This window comes from Musa acuminata, chromosome BXJ3-8, assembly GCF_036884655.1.
Source record: "Musa acuminata AAA Group cultivar baxijiao chromosome BXJ3-8, Cavendish_Baxijiao_AAA, whole genome shotgun sequence".
In the NCBI taxonomy this organism is placed as follows: domain Eukaryota; kingdom Viridiplantae; phylum Streptophyta; class Magnoliopsida; order Zingiberales; family Musaceae; genus Musa; species Musa acuminata.
In genome coordinates this window covers 5,213,739-5,232,203 of record NC_088356.1, presented here as the reverse complement: position 1 = coordinate 5,232,203, position 18,465 = coordinate 5,213,739, and the positions used below count along the sequence as shown (strand labels likewise).

The 18,465-nt window shown below is 42.8% G+C and overlaps 3 protein-coding genes across 3 annotated transcripts; 1 reads left to right on the top strand and 2 right to left on the bottom strand.

The window, feature by feature from the left end:
- Nucleotides 1-524: 524 nt before the first annotated feature.
- LOC135645707 (receptor protein kinase TMK1-like) lies at nucleotides 525-4,182 on the top strand. Its single transcript, XM_065164346.1, has 2 exons — nucleotides 525-3,051; nucleotides 3,666-4,182. The coding sequence occupies exons 1-2, from the start codon at nucleotides 540-542 to the stop codon at nucleotides 4,175-4,177; spliced, it is 3,024 nt and encodes a 1,007-aa protein (XP_065020418.1). The 5' UTR covers nucleotides 525-539; the 3' UTR covers nucleotides 4,178-4,182.
- Nucleotides 4,183-4,745: 563 nt separating this feature from the next.
- Nucleotides 4,746-6,389, bottom strand: LOC135645706 (uncharacterized). The gene is made up of 4 exons (XM_065164345.1): nucleotides 6,019-6,389; nucleotides 5,672-5,928; nucleotides 5,124-5,578; nucleotides 4,746-5,021 (listed from the first exon to the last, which is right to left on the bottom strand). Exons 1-4 carry the CDS (start codon nucleotides 6,240-6,242, stop codon nucleotides 4,746-4,748), a joined length of 1,212 nt encoding a protein of 403 aa, XP_065020417.1. The 5' UTR covers nucleotides 6,243-6,389.
- A 5,143-nt stretch (nucleotides 6,390-11,532) lies between these two features.
- On the bottom strand, nucleotides 11,533-13,413 carry LOC135644880 (transcription repressor OFP15-like). The gene has a single exon (XM_065162826.1). The coding sequence runs from the start codon at nucleotides 12,817-12,819 to the stop codon at nucleotides 12,193-12,195; it is 627 nt and encodes a 208-aa protein (XP_065018898.1). The 5' UTR covers nucleotides 12,820-13,413; the 3' UTR covers nucleotides 11,533-12,192.
- Between the last annotated feature and the right edge of the window lie 5,052 nt (nucleotides 13,414-18,465).

The following is an 18,465-nucleotide window of genomic DNA, read 5'->3' as shown; positions in this document are numbered from 1 at the left end:
AGAAGAAAATGGAAGACCAACCGCGCTAATACACCGTTGGGAATAGGAGAAATGAAGGATCGTAGGATGAAAATGGCAGCTTTTGTTTCTCTGCCAGCGCTACTGTTTCCTGTTTGGACGAAATCTAGAAATGGTATGCACCATGAATACCTTCTTGCATTCTCCAATCTTGCGGGGCATAAGTTTCGGCCCTCTGAGGAGGGATTTGGTGAATGTATCACCAGGAAAAATCAGATTTTTCTGTGGTTTTAATCGTAAGAACCGAGTAAAAACCTCTCCTTTTACAGCCAAGATCGAGTGTTCCTTTGGCTTTGGAGACCGAGGTGGTACCTTCCGTTCCTCTTTTTGGTGCTTCCGTAGCTATAGATATTGGGGAACGCCAGATTGGCCTTCGTCAGTTTGGTGAAGAGCACCCGCATGTGAGTTACCTTTCCTCATTGTTTTTGATGCTTTCTGTCTTCTACTATCAGCTGAGATTGAGGTTTTTGCTTCGGTGTTCTCTCAGAACGCAAAGAATGGCGTGGAAAAATTGGATAAAGATGGGATTTTTATGGTTTATCTGCCTCGAATCGGTGGTCTTGAGCGCCACGGACCCGGGCGATTACGCCGTTCTTGATGAATTCCGGAGAGGGTTGTCCAACTCGGAGCTGCTCGAGTGGCCTACGGACAACAACGATCCCTGCGGCAATCCGAGATGGCCTCACGTCGGCTGCTCCGGTTCTCGGGTGACACAGATTCAGTTGCAGAGCATGGGATTGAGCGGGCCTCTGCCTCAGAACTTCAACAAGCTCTCCATGCTGACCAACATTGGTTTTCAGAGGAACAAGTTCACCGGAAAGTTGCCATCGTTCAATGGTTTGTCTAGTCTGCAGCGTGCCTATCTCGATCTCAATCAGTTCGACACCATTCCCTCGGATTTCTTCGTCGGCCTCGATAATCTGCAGGTTCTAACTTTGGATCATAACCCTCTGAATCAGAGTACCGGGTGGACCTTGCCGTCGGACTTGGCCAATTCGGCGCAGCTGATGAATCTGTCCCTGGTCGAGTGTAATCTTGTCGGTCCGCTGCCGGAATTCCTGGGAAGCATGAAGTCTTTGACTACTCTGAGGATAGCTCAGAACAAATTCACTGGTGGGATTCCGACAAGCTACTCAGGTATGCCATTGCAGGTCCTATGGCTGAACGATCAGGAAGGTGCAGGATTAACCGGCTCGATCGACATCATTGCTAGCATGACAATGCTGAGTGACGCTGTGGTTTATGGAAATCAGTTCTCAGGGCCTATTCCCAGTTCGATCGGCTCATTAACTTCACTGAAACGGCTGCTCCTCAACAGCAACCAGTTTGTCGGCCTTGTTCCTGAGACTTTGATGAGTTTGCCGATGCTTCAGTCATTGCGTTTGGACAAGAACATGCTCATGGGGCCAATTCCAAAGGCGAGCTTCAGTGACTTCAATTATGCTCATAATTCGTTTTGCCAATCAACACCAGGAGTGCCTTGCTCACCACAAGTCGATGCACTTTTGGAATTCCTTGAAGAAGTGAATTATCCATCAAAGCTCACTCGTTCTTGGTCTGGCAATGATCCTTGCGCCGGGCCATGGTTCGGTATTTCCTGCTCCGATGGCAAGGTTTCCATTATAAATCTTCAGAACTCTCAATTAAGTGGCACGATTAGTGAATCTTTGGGTAAGCTGGATTCTCTCATGAATTTGATTCTGAAGGGTAACAATCTTACTGGCCCAATTCCTCCTAGCATGACAAGCTTGAAATCGTTGAAGACACTCGACCTTTCTTACAACAATCTCTCACCTCCTGTTCCTCAATTCCCTAGTACTGTGACAGTCCTCCTTGAGGGAAACAAGTTGTTGAAGAATTCTCCTCCTCCAGCATCTCCTCCTCCTCCTCCAGCATCTCCTCCTCCTCCAGCAACTCCTCCTCCAGCATCTCCTCCTCCTCCAGCATCTCCTCCTCCTCCTCCAGCATCTCCTCCTCCTCCAGCAACTCCTCCTCCAGCATCTCCTCCTCCTCCAGCAACTCCTCCTCCTCCAGCATCTCCTCCTCCTCCAGAAACTCCTCCTCCAGCATCTCCTCCTCCTCCAAAATCTCCTCCTCCTCCAGCATCTCCTCCTCCTCCAGCATCTCCTCCTCCAGCAACTCCTCCTCCTCCTCCAGCATCTCCTCCCAGTTCCGGCAGCAATAACCCACCTGCCTCGCCTAGCCACACATCTTCTTCTTCTACTTCTAGCGCGAAGATCATCATTGCAACTGTAGTTGGAGCCTCAGTTATACTGTTTGCCATTCTATTTTGGTACTGCCGTCGGAAGGGTAAAACCAATGTGACTGCAGTGCCAAATTCCTCCATCTTGCGTCTTACGAATCCTGATGATCCAGAAAGCTCAGCTGATTTGACACCTAAAATTACTATCAGTATCGGTGATCATAGTGGCACACCCGCCATCAACTCAGGCAACCTGACGATAACAATCCAAGTGCTTCGAGTTGCTACGAAAAACTTTGCTCCCGAGAATGTTCTCGGTCGGGGTGGATTCGGTGTGGTCTACAAGGGGGAGTTGCATGATGGAACATTGATAGCAGTTAAGAGGATGGAGTCTGGTGTTCCAAATAACAAAGCTTTCGATGAATTCCATTCTGAGATTGCTGTTCTTTCAAAGGTCCGACACCGTAATTTGGTCTCTATTCTTGGTTACTCTGCAGAGGACAATGAGAGACTTCTAGTATACGAGTACATGCATCACGGAGCTTTGAGCAAGCATCTCTTCCAATGGAAGGAGCAGGGGTTGGAACCTTTGTGTTGGAAGAAGAGACTAACCATCGCATTGGATGTTGCCCGGGGGATGGAGTACCTTCATTGTTTGGCTAACCAGTCCTTCATTCACCGGGATCTCAAGTCTTCCAACATACTACTAAGAGATGATTACAGAGCAAAAATTTCAGATTTTGGACTGGTCAAATTTGCCACAAACAATAAAGCATCTATTGCAACTAGACTTGCTGGGACATTCGGATACTTGGCTCCAGAGTATGCTGGTAAATCCCTGAGCATTTGAATGCTTTTCCTGCATGCATGCGAATTCTAGTTTCCTATAAATCATGTCATCACTCTTTAGTAAAATGTTTTCGGCTTTTCGTTACTAAATTTCTGGTTGTCGCAATCGACACTCGATAAAACTGACTTAGCAGAGCCAAGCATTTTCTACTGCAGATCACTTAGCATAACATTCTTCTGACTGTTTCTTTGATGTTTGTTTGCTTGACAATGTACATACGCACAACCTTGCTTTAATGTTGTTTCCTGTGTTCTTTTCGAGTTGATTCTTCATTAGATCTTTTATTCTATCCAATTTCAGTATTTTCATTCTATGTATCTGTCTGTCATAAGAGTTAGAGAAAATTCAGAATCTTCTCAAAGTTTCAATGGTTGTCATATTTTGATTTGCCAGTCTTTTTCTGCTCATTCTTACAAATACCCGTTCCATATTTTAATTGCTATGATTGCAACAAATTATTTCTCAGAAAGTTTTGCCGAATGCAATACTACAGTTAAACATCATACGTTTAATCCTTTGTTCAAGTAATTTTCTTCATACTTTTGTGCAACCGAGACATGGATTAATCCAAATCTTCTACTGTGGCTTGACCAGTGACCGGCAAAGTTACGACCAAAGTTGATGTCTTCAGTTTTGGTATTGTGCTCATGGAGCTACTGACTGGTATGATGGCACTGGATGAGAAACGACCCGATGAAAGCTGCTACCTGGCCTCCTGGTTCTGCAGGATGAAGGCCAGATCGGAGGATCTAAGGAGCATCATTGACCCGTCTATAGACATCACCGATGAGACGTTCGAAGGTGTTTCCATCATTGCTGAACTAGCAGGCCATTGTGCCGCACGCGAGCCTCACCAGCGGCCTGATATGGGGCATGCAGTCGGTGTACTTGCTCCGCTTGTCGAGAAATGGATACCAACAACAACCGGTGATCAGGAACAGGATTACTACGCTTTAGATTTTCATCAACCCCTTCTTCAGATGGTGGAGAGATGGCAGCATGCTGGTGATACGACTAGTTCGATCAACCTTCAAGACAGTAAAGGAAGCATCCCAGCCAGGCCTGCTGGATTCGCGGAGTCCTTCAATTCTGCGGATGGCCGGTGAATGAACTCAGCATGTTGTTTCTTCTTGTTTCCAAGTTCTTGTTGATGAAACCCTTTTGAGGGTTCTTAAAGAAAAGTCATGATAGAAAGAGTTGTGACATTAATTGCTCTGTTTGATTTGGTGGTAAATTGGGTTTTGTTCTACCAGTTTAATGGACTCGAATGCAGATGTTTTGTCATCTTGATGAACACTAAGTTCATTCTCTTTAAGTGAATATAAGGATCTTTTACATGATAGTTCATAGATATCATTCTATCTAGCGTTCAATCCAGATTTCTGTCTTCTCAAACTCCTTCAAAGTAGCTGCTGTATCAAATCACAGAGACATCACAGTATCCTCTTTAGCAAACAGGAGCGAGCTGCGCATGAAGCTACTATTACATACAGTGTTTAACAGTAATCAGATACATGTTAAAGATGGGAAGAATATTGAGATCAGTGTACAACAACAACAACAACAACAACGAACCAGGAATAAGAAGGAATTGGAGATGACTACACCAAGAACATGTTGAGCTACAGCTACAGTTTGATGAGCATAAAAGAGAACTATGTACCAGAGAATGCTTTACAAGAATCCAGAGTGATGATCCACACCCAGAAGTTTCCTTGTCCTGCGAAGGAACAGCTCTCTCGTCTTGATCAGCCCCGGCAGGAACCCCGACATGGTCGTGAATGGCAGCTCCGCCACCGCGTCCTTCTTCCCCAGCGAGACCATCGTTATCGAGATCGACGGCCTGTACTTGCTTAGCTTGGTTTCCTTGTTACTCACTTTCATCAGCTGCTTCAGGTTCTTGGCCGCCACCATGGCGTGCTTCTGCGCAAGCATCCCTTGTTTCCTTTCCTGCCCGTCAACAAACACCAACATTATACATCTATGAGATCAGAATTCCGGTAGAATGAATGACCCAAAGCTGCAAGCAAGCAAGCAGAGGAGAAGGCTTACAGAAACATCAATGATATCTCCAATGGCAAAGATATTGTTTCGGCCTTTGACTCTCAAGTGCTCATCGACCTTCAGCTGACCGTATATGTCCAGGGAATCCTTCAGCACCATTGACTTCCTGAGCCACGAGGAACCCAAACGTTTGTTCACACAGACGTAGTAACAATCGGCTGCTATGGCCTCTCCGGCGGAAGTCATGTAAATGCCATCTGCCTCGGATATGGTGTCCAGATCAATCGACTGCTCCAGAAGCACATCAACGTTCTTCGATCTTAGCCACTCCAAGGCCTTGTTGCCGGCTTTGCGACTTATGAATCCGAGCAACCTCGATCCACTATGAACCAAAGTCACCTTCTTGTCTGGATAGACTGATGCGATGTCTGAAGCAAGTTCAACCCCCGCTGGTCCGCCTCCAATGACCAGAACCGAGCTAGAAGTTCTCATCTTTACATTAGCTGAAATCGAAGCAAGTTGGTAAGAAGAACAGGGTGTTGGGTACAGAGACGCATATGTCTATGCCGAGTGCATTGGAGTTATCGGTGACATGCCTTCTTTGAACTTTTCGATCATGTCTCTCTTGCATCTGGGAGATGTAGTTGTGTGACCAGTAGCGATGACGAGGTAGTCGTATGTCACATGACGGCCATCGGCAGTTATCACATCCGTCTCTGTGACATCGACAGCGGATGACGTGATGACTGTGCCATTCACAAGGTAATCGGTGTGGGAGAATATGGCCTTCTCCGCGACTGGTTGTTCCACCGTCGATCTCAGTGTCGCCCAGGGAATCTCGAAATACTCCTTCCTGAGATGAAGCAAAGGGGGAGGAGGGAGGCTGAGGAAGGAGAAGGATGGAAGATGGAAGATGGAAGAGGGAGGGGGCGGGGAGTTGTACTGGTCGATGAGGACGACGTCGGCGTGGAACTGGATGGACTTGGCGAGGAGAGATCCGGCGATGCCGCCTCCCACGATGACAACCCTGTTCCAGGTGGCGTTCCCTCCACGACCGCTCCCGCTCCCGCCGCCGTGGCCCAGGTCTCGGTTGCTGACTCCGGGGTCGCTGGAGACGGAGGAGGACCTGATGGTGACGCCGCACTCCAGCGGACGGTCTCCTTCCATCTCTCCCTTCCCTCCTCAGATGCCGTCCGTGTGTTTCCGGCACCGACAGACGGAGGAGGAGGAGGAGGAGGGAGAAGGAAGGATAAGAGGGAGAAGCGCGCGACGCAGACGCCGCTTTCGCCGCGGGTATACCGCGAAGCGCGACCGTAGGACAAGACAAACAGCTAATGCTTTCTTTGCATGCCATGCCTTCTCTTTCGATTTATCCTTCTTTTGGCAACTGCCACGTGTCCAGAAGAAGGTTGACCAGACCACCAGTCAACCACATTACCTATCCATTCTACCAATCACAACCCACCACAAAATCCTATTGTTGTAGACAAATTAAAATAATATAGTATGATTTCCTTGAAAATTCTCATTTTTTTTAGATAATACCACTTATTTTCATAATACATACATATGTCTATTACCTTTTTCAAATGATAAAAATATCATCCTCTTAAGAAAATAATTATTTTTGATCGAAATCTAGTCGGGCCGACTCCCGATCGAATCGAATCAATATGGTATGAGACCGGATCGATTAAATAGGAATTGGATTAGATAAATAATATTATTCGTTTCATATAAAATTGATCCATCTTTTTTTAATCAAATTTAAACGAAATAGAATGTCTAAAAAAAATATTTAAAAAATCTTTTTGTCTATCAAAATTGCTTTGTCAAATTGTCATATTTGACTCTTAACTATGCAGTTTCTCATAAATTTTATCATCATAGATGATTGAATCAAATTGAAATAGGTCTCGTGGATAGATGAATACATAACACACCCATTTGCAAAGTATTTCTAGATCTATGTACTAGAATTTTGGTTTCGCTAATAACGAGATTTGGAACTAATTACGATCCTACTCATAATAACTAGTTATAAGTTTTTGATGTTAGGAAGGAGCTCGATTAGATGAAAAATCTTATAAAATTATATTAGGACCTGATCAAGTTTATTATTTTCGATCGATCAAGATTTGACATGTAGAATCTAGTCATAATATAATAGTAGGTACACTAAGTCAACTATTAAAGATAATGAAACGTTTACATAGTATCCTACCTCAATAAATCATCTAAAAAGTATTTTTTCTTGTTAAATCGACGATTATAAAAATGAAGAGAATATGAGGAGAATAAAAGGAAACTAAACAAACTTATAAGTACTAACTTAATCTTTATCAAATGTCGTCTTTTATAAGAACTAGAACATCATATACAAGTGGAATAAGGGATAATTCAAGCTACCATTTAATGTCATATCAATTGCTAAGGTAATTGTTCTACATGTTGTCTTGGTTGATTTAATAATCATAAGAGAAAACCTTTCTTTGTAGTGTGATTATTTTCATACATTTTATTAAACCTCAAAATCTACAATAAGATTAATAATTAAGGTTGATAAGAATTTGAATTAGTAAACAAATCTACAAGAATCGGAACAGATGCCTAACCAAGCCATCTAAAACAGCGTTTATGTTTAACTTAGACGACGAAGAGAGATTTCACGTATCATTTACATTAATCAGAAACTAAGTTACCCTATTCATGATAATCGAAATTAATCCTTTAATTACTTCCGAAAACTATTTGCTCATCGGGAAGGGATGAAGCAAGAGAAGTCCACACAACAATGGCTCCTCAACAAGCAGATGAAGATGATAACCTTCGTCTTCTCGACCAACAAAAATTATAACCTTTTTCGTAGGAAACCTGCATCTGCAACGCGTCCGGCCGACCATCTCATTCACATCTCTTCTTCGCTCTAATCATCCACGATCTCCAGCACTTCACGTGACGGTGACAGTGACGCTGCCGGTGTGAAGAACTGCGTTCCTTCTCCGTCACTGCTCAGCCTGCTCGTCCCTGCCCCTCCCTCCTCTTCTTCTTCCTCCTCCTCCTCCTCCTCCTCCACCTCCTCGATGGTGTACAGCATTCTTGACGAATAACGACACACTGCCTGGTATTTCTCAAAGGCATCCTCATCATCTGCAGCAGTCGTCCGCTCCTCCGCGGTCGACATCTTCGACGGCGGTGTCGCCTTTTCCTCTTGGGGGTTGGGCTCGACACGAGTTTGGTTCCTGCGGAAAAGGCAGAGCAGGATGTGCTCCTTGGAGATCTGGGCATCACCGTCATCAATGGAAGATCTCCGAGGAGACCTCGGACGACGCCATAACCAATATACAAGCTTGAGGGTGAGACATAGGACAAGGAGGACGAGGCTGGAAAGGAGAACAAGAGAAAGCTTAGAGAAGCCACTCATCCTAGTAGAGAGAGAGAGAGAGAGAGAGAGAGAGAAAGTCTTGGAACCCTTCAAAGTTACAACAAACTCCAATGGTTTGAAGAGTGTGGATAATGATAGATGGTAAATTCTTATAAGAAAGATGATGATTCAAATACCTTACAGATCAAACCAGTAAACATCTTCTGATCCATAAGAAGATTTACTTGTTAACATAATCTTCTAAAGATATAGTCCAAGATTTTCTATTTCCCTTTATCAATACAATGAAATACATTCTCTCTCAGTTGACAGGGGTACAAGACCAATTAAATCTACTTGCCTGATGCATGCACATGATCACATTACCTATCAGAAAGCTGTCTACAGATTGATCTCCATGCCCCAACAGATGTTAAAGATCAACTGATAAAGGTTATAATTATGTTGATAGATACATTTGAAATAATAGAATGCTCTAATGGATTTGACATAAAACCTGTTAGAATTAGATGACAAAGATCATAATTTGATTGCTATGCACCCTCAAACTAATTCTTTACCACAATCTCAAGGTGGCCAGTGTTGAACACATTGACAGAAATGTGAATGAAAAAGCACATATACTCTAATTATGGACCAGTATTACTATCTAACCACAGTTAATCAATAGACTTCAGTTCTACTTAAAAAGAAAAAACTCATTCTTCACAGATAGCAGGAGATCTCTATCTAAATATGACAGGAACAATCACATTAGAGAATTGGCAAGATTATGTAAACTTGAAGAGAGAGAGAGAGAGAGAGAGAGAGAGAGAGAGAGAGAGAGATGTATTGTTAAATTTAACAGATCAAAATTCTTTCAACTCCTCCCTGGAGAAAGAATCTTGTTAGCCATTATTTTCTATTGATCTCTAATGTTGTCAGAACAATGGATGACACCAATATTCTCACTGCCATTACCAGTAAACACTCAATTAAACCACAGAGTAAATTTATTCTCCCAGCAACATACGCATAATGCATCACTTCTTGCCATTTTGGAAATCTAAATACGAGGGCATTGCAACTCTATTAGCCTTTCTATTTACCTCAATCAGACAATCCGATGTTTGACACTACACTAAAGGGAAAGCTCTGAAGCAATTTCAATTGAGTCTAAGCTTGCAAGTCTTAGCAACAGCAGAAATAAGTATTAAGACCAAAACATCTGCATCCAGGAGGAGACGTAACCCAAAGATGCAGATAGTTGTGTTAATTGCCCTGCCCTGTCATGAAGTTTTAGTGTACATTCATGGCTAAAGATTAACATTGGCACTCAAGGTTTATTTTTGACCAAAGCTTGTAAGCTTGGTTATCGCTAGAATTGCCTAGTTAATTCATCGAACATCTACCGTGCAACGGAGATCAGCAGGTTGTATGCAGAATCCAACGAAATAAGAAGATAAGCTATAGATCAGCATCCAAAATTGCAACAAAGAGACGATCTTGCAAATGGAGGGGAACATCTAGTACGTATCTTCGATTGCACATTGAACTGCTCGTTGCTCCGTCTCAACATTGCAGGCAAGGATTAGGACGGACCCTTCTCTTTCCATGCCTGATGCCACGGACTTATCCTGTAGGGTAAGCTGAGCGAGAAGTGCAGCGGAGACTCCCTCAGACACAAAAAGATTCCGCCTTTGGCCTCTCCTCTATGCTGCAGCAGAAGAGACGCGGACACCGGACGGCCATGGCCCAAGCGTCCCCAGATGAGAACTCGACCTCTTCCAAGGAGTCCGGCCTGGGAAGCAAGGGGTGCCGCGAGATGGCGGTGACCCCGAGCATCTGGAGGAGCCCAGGTGGGCGCCGGTCGCGGCAAGGAGGCCGACGCCGAGGGAGGCGACCTCAATCTGTGAAAGCCCGCTCGATCCTTGACAACTTCAAATTATTCTTAATCCCTTGTAACATTTCTTCCTTTTTGACATAAATTTCTTCATAACAATTTATGAAATAGATTCAATGTATATATATAAGATAATTTCTAATATTCTTTTAATCATCATCTTCAAAGGGAAAAAATCTGATAAATTATATTTATATATAATATTCATTATAAGATTTTATTTAGCTTAAGTTTTAAACACTTACTTTATCACCATTTTTATCGTTTACAAAAAGAAATAAAAACACCTTTACTCCCATGAAACAATGGCGTCTTTTTCACTAGCAAACGGAACCCCTTACTCCCATGAAAAAAAAGAAAGGAAACGAAAACCCACTTGCCACAGCGACACTTGTCCGGCGACCATCAACGTCGGAGCCTGCAGTGACCTGCCCGACGATTCCGCCGTACCCACGGCGGGCAGGAGGGGACGACGTCGCCCTCGTGGTCCAACTCGGCCGGACGCAGCGTCAGCGCCACAGCTCCATGCCTGTTCATCCACAGTTCCCCGGTACACTTCCTGCGACGTCGTCCACCGGGGATGATTTAACCGACTGCGCGCAGTTGCATGCATGCCGCGGCCGCTGCGCCACCGTATGACAGCGGCTGCAGTCCACACAAGTCCATGCCCGCCACGGCGATCCAGGTACTGCGGTCTTTTACGCCCCACGCGAGGACAGCATCTCTGCGCCAAAGCTGCAGGGCTAGTAGCATCAAACTGCAGGCGGTCAGTGCTACTCGCTCTTGCAGAGGATACAACGCCGCTGTGGATGCTTCAAACTGGAGATGGAGATGATGAGGCTGTGTTACTCCTATTAGGGAACAGCTTGAAGGTGAATTAGAGGTCTCCATCGGTGAACTTGCACTATTTAGGTGCAAGGTCAGGTTGCTTCTCGGTCAATCATGGCTACAGGAAAACATAATTATAGCTGAAACCTAACTATTTCTATTATCAAATGTTCTCGAATCAGAATCAAAATCAAAATCAAATCACTGGGAAATGTTTTCGAATTTCAAATACGACTGAACCAAAATGATCGATTCACATGATCAATGTCAGAAACTTAATTTAAGGAACTGAGATTATCCAAGAAAGAAGAAGGGGAAAGAAATTTACATTAACCTGTAAACTGAGGTAATATTTGGCTGGCTTGGAGTGTGTCGATAACATCATCCAAAAAGATAAGGACACGACCTGCTGCTGATGTTGACGAGAAGACCAATTACTTATTGATTCCGTAGCTGAAAACATACTATTCAAGTACTATGATGTCAGTCGTTCATAGTACTGTGGATGCATAGTCTCGTCTCAGCATGTGGTAGGCCACAGTCCTTTTGGCTTACTTACAACCTGTACAGTTCTGCTGATGCCTCTCCCTCTTCTCCTTCGTGCTCGCTCACTCCACATCTTCTCTCTTTATCTGGTCCATTTACGTGCATTTTTCTTCGTAACCATTTAAGTAACTACTGTTGAAGATTCAGTAGATCTATGAACAGCGAATGCATAGTAATATTGTATATCCAAGACTGTCTTATGCTTCTCAACATTCCCAGCATCACAATATTTTGATTCCTGGAATCGTCAATCTTGTACTGGAAGCACATGAACTATAAAGTACAGGAATCACCATGAAGCAACAAAGGAATTGGTGCTTCGTGTGGTATTGGCAACAAAGGAATTCACATTTCCCTTTTGCCAAGACAAAAACGGCAGCACCCATGGCCTTGCTATTGGCAACTCGTGTTCATGCGTACCTTCGTTGGTTGGGTACCGGTACACAGTGACTGTAACACGAACAAGGTATGTCACCTTACACGCTCTCCTCCTCCTCGATCCCAAAGGTGCAGGACGAACAGGAAGAAGAGAAAGGAGATGGCGCGAGGCTTAAAAGCAAGTCCAAGAAGGCCCCTACTATGATCTCATGAGTCTTCTTTCCATTGACCCTCAGGTACCAGGTCAGCATCTCCTCAAGCCACGCCCAGTCGACCTTCACGCTGTGAGCCATCACCATCTCCTCCATCGACTGCTTGAAGTCCCGGTAGGGGTCTTCCGAGTCCACTGCCATGGCGATGCTCCCTTCGAAGGGGATGCTGTCGGCGTCGGCCGCTTCCTCTTCCGCCACTATCGATCTCGTCGCGCCTCCCGGCTCGAAGAATAGCCGGTCCGACCTCAGCCCACAAATGACCGCCTCCGCGGCGTCGCTGCTGGGGTCCTCCCACGCCGTGGAGATGCTCTCGCTGCATGACACGGTCAGGTCGAAGGAGCAAGCGTTCATGCCGTCGTGCTCTGCGTCTCCGTCCTCTTCCCTGAAGGAGCGGGTTCTTGGGTGCCGGCAAGAAGTCCATGGAAGGGGAGGATCGGAACGTACAGAAGAAGAGGCGTGCTTTGCGTCCCTCGTTCTAGAGAACAGATAGGTAAACCCTAGTTTCCTGCCCATGTCCCGATCTCCCTTCTCTGAGCAGGGGCAGCAGGAGAATGGATGACAGTCCGATGTGAGGGGTGAAAGGCTAAGGATCCACACATGTGGCTGGCTTGACAGGGAGGGAGGGTGGATTTAAGGCATGAAGGGAAGCTGGAATGGAGAGAGATCGATCTATAGGATCATCAGGCATGTGAGCAATAAATACTGGTTGGATGATTCAAGGGATTCATGGCACAGTGGCTGCTTTCGAATGGGAGCTTTCTCTGGTGCTGTGATGAGCGCTTCTTGTTTGTTTGCATCCTGAGAAGGTGCAATTTCAAGCCAGCAATCTGTCATCTTGCCATGTATTGGGTTCTTCCATCTAGTCATGCTTCGGGTGGGTGCATTACGATTCTTTCATTGGGTGATGACTGGTAGCTCGGCTCGCTGCCTGTGTTGGGATTACAAGTTTTGACCGTGGTCGAGACGTGAGACCAGACTGGGAGTACCAGAATTGATAGTTCTGCCCAACAAAGAACAAAATGCTACAGCATATACACATCTATCAAATGGATGCATGTCATCCCATATAGACTATGAAAGTGTATGGATTATAAGAAGATTGACAATCATTATTTTCTTTCATTTTTTTTTATTTTTTTGTTTAAGATTGACAATCACTATTACAAAAAAGAATGTTCTGTGTATAAAATATTGGATATTTTATCAAAACAAATTCTCTAATTATTTAAAAAATATATTAATAATCTTGAAGTTATTTTTTTATTTTTTGAAAACTTTATGATAACCAATTATCAATTTTTAAGTGATCAAATTATTTTATTTAAAGACTGAAGATATTTTCGTCTAAATAGAAAAAAAGGGATATGAGGACCTGCTTGAGCTCTCAGATATGGTGTCTTGTTCCTTCGATCCATCTTCTCTACCCCAACTTACTTCATTGTCGCACTTCCTCACAAACATACAGGCAATTAACCATCTGACTCGTCTGCAGGAGATGATCAAATCTGAAGTAGGCAATGAAGATGGGAGAATGAAGCTTTTGGCTATGGAGAAGTACCTAATCTTAGGGTTCTAACCATCTGCAATTTGTCTTCTCATGAGCCTGTGCGATCTTTATATCAAGTGCAAATAAGTTCATGTCAATTCAGCTAAGTCAAACGTGTTCTTGTTTAGCCTATACTCTCTCTCTCTCTCTCTCTAGGTGGGCACAGTGAGTCACTGTAATCTATCTCAAGACCTTTGCCCAAGTCTGCTTAACATCTCAAAGGGTGAAACAAGAGTTATATCCTTGTCTCCTCCATCATCATATATCGGACAATTACAATACAGATCTCATGTCCACAACATATCCAAATTTAGGCCCCACTATCTATTGTTTGGTTCACAAACATGGCAAGTAAATTGAGCGGAATATTCTTGAAAAAAAAATTATTTTGATTTTTTTTTTCGACGAATACCTTTTCATATTTTTCAAATGATATCCTCATTCTGTTACCAATATAATGTCTCAATTATTATATTTTTGAATATATTTACTAAATCTATTCAAAAATATTATAATTTACATAAAAAAATCATTATATTTAATTGTTCTTGTTACTAAACCAATAAAAAATCCTTAATTTTTATATGAACCAATGGGTTTTGACTCTATTTTCTTTAGCTATATTATTTTTGAATATATTTATATTGTCTTAACGGAGGTATCAAAAATATTATAACTATAGTGTAATCTTACATATTAGAGATTAGATCGACTTATCCTATAAACTAAAATAGAGATCGTCTATTGAGAAATATGAAAAAGAAAATACCTTAAAAAAAATTTCCAACAATTGACCCAAATAAATTTGAGTTAATATTTGCCACCAATAAGTTAATTGTGAAAAGTCAATCAAAGACATCAACTCTTTCCTACGAGGATTGACTTTACCAAGCACAGAGAGCCAATAATTCAAATGCTCCCCCATCTCCTCTGAGACATACCACCTAATGATAGCTTAAAGGTCGTTGTCATGTGGACCAACTCTACACATGCTTTGTTTCAAACTTATGCTCTCTTGACTATTAGCCGGATTTCAAGGTGTATGATTGTCCTTCCACCAACACTAGGAAGGTCAATCTCTCAGCCTTTATTGTAGCATCATAGTCATCAGTAGCTCCTGCAAGAACCATACAGCCAAAGGCAATCAAGGGACCAAATATAGCTTTTTATACAGTTGTAGCTGTTTGTATTATCATGCTTTTATGATCATTGTCATGGAATGTGTCCTACTGTTTTTGGGTCAATTAGAAGTCAATCACCTTGCAACATATCCTTGTGGTCCAGCAAAGGATTAGATTGTTTAGAAGTTTACTGAGATCCATGTTTCTACTTGTTGTTCACCTCATTTACCAATGGAAGGGGAATTTGATCTATTATCATATTTGGAGTAGTTCGATGTGTCGATCCACGGAGTTTGTGTTCAACCAATGGAAGATAGAACCAGATTAATGAGAATTAGTCATATTAGTTAGTTAAGAATTGAGAAAATTGCTTGTTCTATGTTGATTTATTTATTTTTTTAAAATGTTTATGCAACTATGTATTCGATTCATTTTCGACGAATAAAATGATATCCGAAAACAATGGGGTGTGAATCTTTTCTTGTGCTTCCTTTGTCCGATTCGTATCAGGTTGAGCTGAGTTTGATCAATATGGCAGGTTGAACTTTTGATCAAAGAGATGCAAGAGAAATGGATTGCATCGAATGTTCGATCGGATTGTATGAATGAGGACTTCATGAACTCATAGTCACTCATGGCTGATGCTAATCCTGATTCCAGCAGTGTCTTTTTCTCCTGTGACTTTAGAAGGCAGCAGACAAAGACCAATTTCTATGGCATTATCAAGTTCATCAAGCAGAACCCCATCATGAAAACCTAATTCATGGAGACCAACCATATACTAACCTGCAAAAGCCGAGTTCATCGCTGACTATAGACTAGAGTAGCATCAGACTCCATTACAAAATGGAAGTAAATTTGTTTGTGATAAACACATGCATAAGTTTAATATGCAATCAAGTCTTAGGTAGCAAGAAAAAGAAAAAGATGCGAAACCGACGTAGGGTATGTTTTGTTTAAATAAACTTTATTAATTAGCTTGGGGATATTTTTCATATGTAATAAATTGCTACATGTCAATATCTACTCAACGAAGGAAAAAAAAAAGTAAATAAAGAAAGTATAGAATAAATCATATTTGTTTTTTTATTGAAAATTATAAATCTTGATTGAATATTATCAAGAGAGGAAGATTATTTTTCAGATCATTCACTATCTCTAGAGGGAAGATATTACATATTTGATTTGATATGAATGTAATTTTTCTTTTTTATTTTTGTATCTATAGCTTTAAAAGAAGATAATTAATGAATTAAGTTTTTTGTGAGACTATAGTTATTTTTTGATGAAATAATGGACGAGATCTTCATTCTATCCATGTAATTATGCCTTTATTATTCAATTATATTATTCGTTGTCCATCTTTCTAGTCCATTATCATAAAACAAAATCTCATTGTTACTCGACCTGCAAAATCATGTTTTAAGTTTGCCTAAATATTTTTCTATGGTGTGCTCTAATAGGTAGCATGTTGTAAGTTTGCTTAAATACTTATCTTTAGCGTGCAGTATGTTTAGATCTTACTTTGAGTGTGACTGTGAGATTTGTCACTCTGCTTCACCTACTTGATCTTCGGAAAACCAAGATATTTTGCATCCATCTTCATTAATGATAACCATCCTCTTGTCTATGTGTTACTCTAGCAGAAGAGGAAGGTTGAAGATCGAGAATACAAGAGAGAATAATGTTGCATCTACGAGTTTGTCTTATGCTTGGCAATCAGATGGAGAAGATGTATGCTTGGAGAAATGGTGTGACCTCTGCTGCCAACATGCATGCATGTCCCCAGTTAGGTAACAGTAGAGGAATCAAGAGAGAGAAACTACCATGCATATTAGCTTTGATCGAATAATGCGCATCGTCTTAAATAACATGCAGGAAGAGAGAACCATTAGGAATAATGAGAATATAAGCAGCGTCGTCTTTAGGGTTCAGCTCTTCTTGCTGGTCTTGCTGTTGGTGGTGGTGGGTTTGTTACCATGGTGGAAGTCGAGGAGCACGGTGCTGTTGCACTTGGGGCACTTGGGGTCCTCCTCCGAGAGCATGACGTACATGAGGCACCGGGGGCACCCGGCGAGCACCATCGGCGGCGCCTCGGGACTGTTGGACGGCTTCTGCTCACCCTCGGATGAGACGCATGAACTCGGCGGCGACCTTGACGACGACGAAGAAGACGAGGACCTCTTGGGGGACTCCTCTTCGTCGTCGTGCGCCGCCGCCGGCCTCGTCGATGGCCCTCCTCTCAACCTCGTCGGCTTCAGGTTCTCTGGGCTCTTCCCATTGTTGCGGCTCATCTCTGGAGTTAACCGCTGCAGATGTTATAGCCTGCGTAACCCCTGCACGATACAGAAGTATCCGAAGACAGATGAGGGAATGCATACCTCGAGTCCAGCTTACTTAAGCATCGATCGACGGATCCGTCTTAGGGTAGATCAAAGTGTCTCCGATGTGTGGCCGCACTGCCAAGGATGACGATGAGTGCACCGGTGGCGGTGCACCCATGCCATTTATATAAGAAGAGATTCGAAAGGAGGCTGATGGGTTCTTAAATACAACAACCGATACTTTACTTTGGTTGCTGTTCCTCTCTCTCTCTCTCTCTCTCTCTAAATTGTATGCAGTAGATGTGGCCATTGCGGGGGAAGGCTGTGAGATTGTAGTACACAAGTAAAAGGTTATGCATCACTTCTTTAAGTAGAACATGTTAGCAAGCTCACAGCATGCAACATGGCCAGTAGATGGTGAACATGGATCGATATCTTGCAATGTAAACACCTTGGGGTTGTGACTTGTAATTGGAAGAGAGATGTAAAGCGTCTGGACCCGTTCATTTCATGACACTTCTTTCCTGCTTGAAAAGATAATGTATTTTTCTCCATATCTGGATTGCCATATTAATTAATTCCCTTCAGTGGGATTTATTGTACCAATAACTCCAAGGATTCGTAGCTATCAAGTAAATAGGAGTAAATGAAACACTGGTTAGCTTAGTAAATGGGTCTTAAATGGAGGCTACTTTTCAGTAAATGGACTTTACGTCCAATTAATGGAAGATACGGGCAAGCCTGGCTCAGATCTCCAAGCATGACAAGAGCATCAAGTCTCAGTGTGGATCTCACCTGTGTCAACAGAAGGCGCCATGGACGACTCATGAGTTTTCTCTCCTGTGTGACTTCTACATTGGCATGTAGTGATTTGTATGTGCTCAGAAGTCAACGTTGACTCCTCTCTAGAACTTAATTGACTGTTTGCTTAACTACAAGGAACATATAGGAAGTGCGTAAAGCCTTCATTTACTCTCAGGCTAAGTGGGAGAGTTTTGGCTTCCTAGTTATTGAATGCATGTCGAACGACAACCTGAGAGAAACCAAATCAGGTGTTATCGATGGTCAACTTTGACGACGTATCATGGTTTCTTCGACATTTACATGGGGAGCGTGAGTGCGTCCATGTCGAAATATATATGTATGGATTTCCTTGATTAGCTTCACC

Excerpts from the sequence above, each read along its gene's own strand:
- LOC135644880 (XM_065162826.1), bottom strand. The coding sequence starts at position 12,819 with ATGGGCAGGAAACTAGGGTTTACCTATCTGTTCTCTAGAACGAGGGAC.
- LOC135645706 (XM_065164345.1), bottom strand. The coding sequence starts at position 6,242 with ATGGAAGGAGACCGTCCGCTGGAGTGCGGCGTCACCATCAGGTCCTCC. Across the intron at positions 5,579-5,671 it reads GATCGAAAAGTTCAAAGAAG|CTAATGTAAAGATGAGAACT; the intron begins GCATGTCACCGA and ends CTTCGATTTCAG. Across the intron at positions 5,022-5,123 it reads GAGATATCATTGATGTTTCT|GAAAGGAAACAAGGGATGCT; the intron begins GTAAGCCTTCTC and ends GTTGACGGGCAG.
- LOC135645707 (XM_065164346.1), top strand. The coding sequence starts at position 540 with ATGGGATTTTTATGGTTTATCTGCCTCGAATCGGTGGTCTTGAGCGCC. Across the intron at positions 3,052-3,665 it reads CTTGGCTCCAGAGTATGCTG|TGACCGGCAAAGTTACGACC; the intron begins GTAAATCCCTGA and ends TGGCTTGACCAG.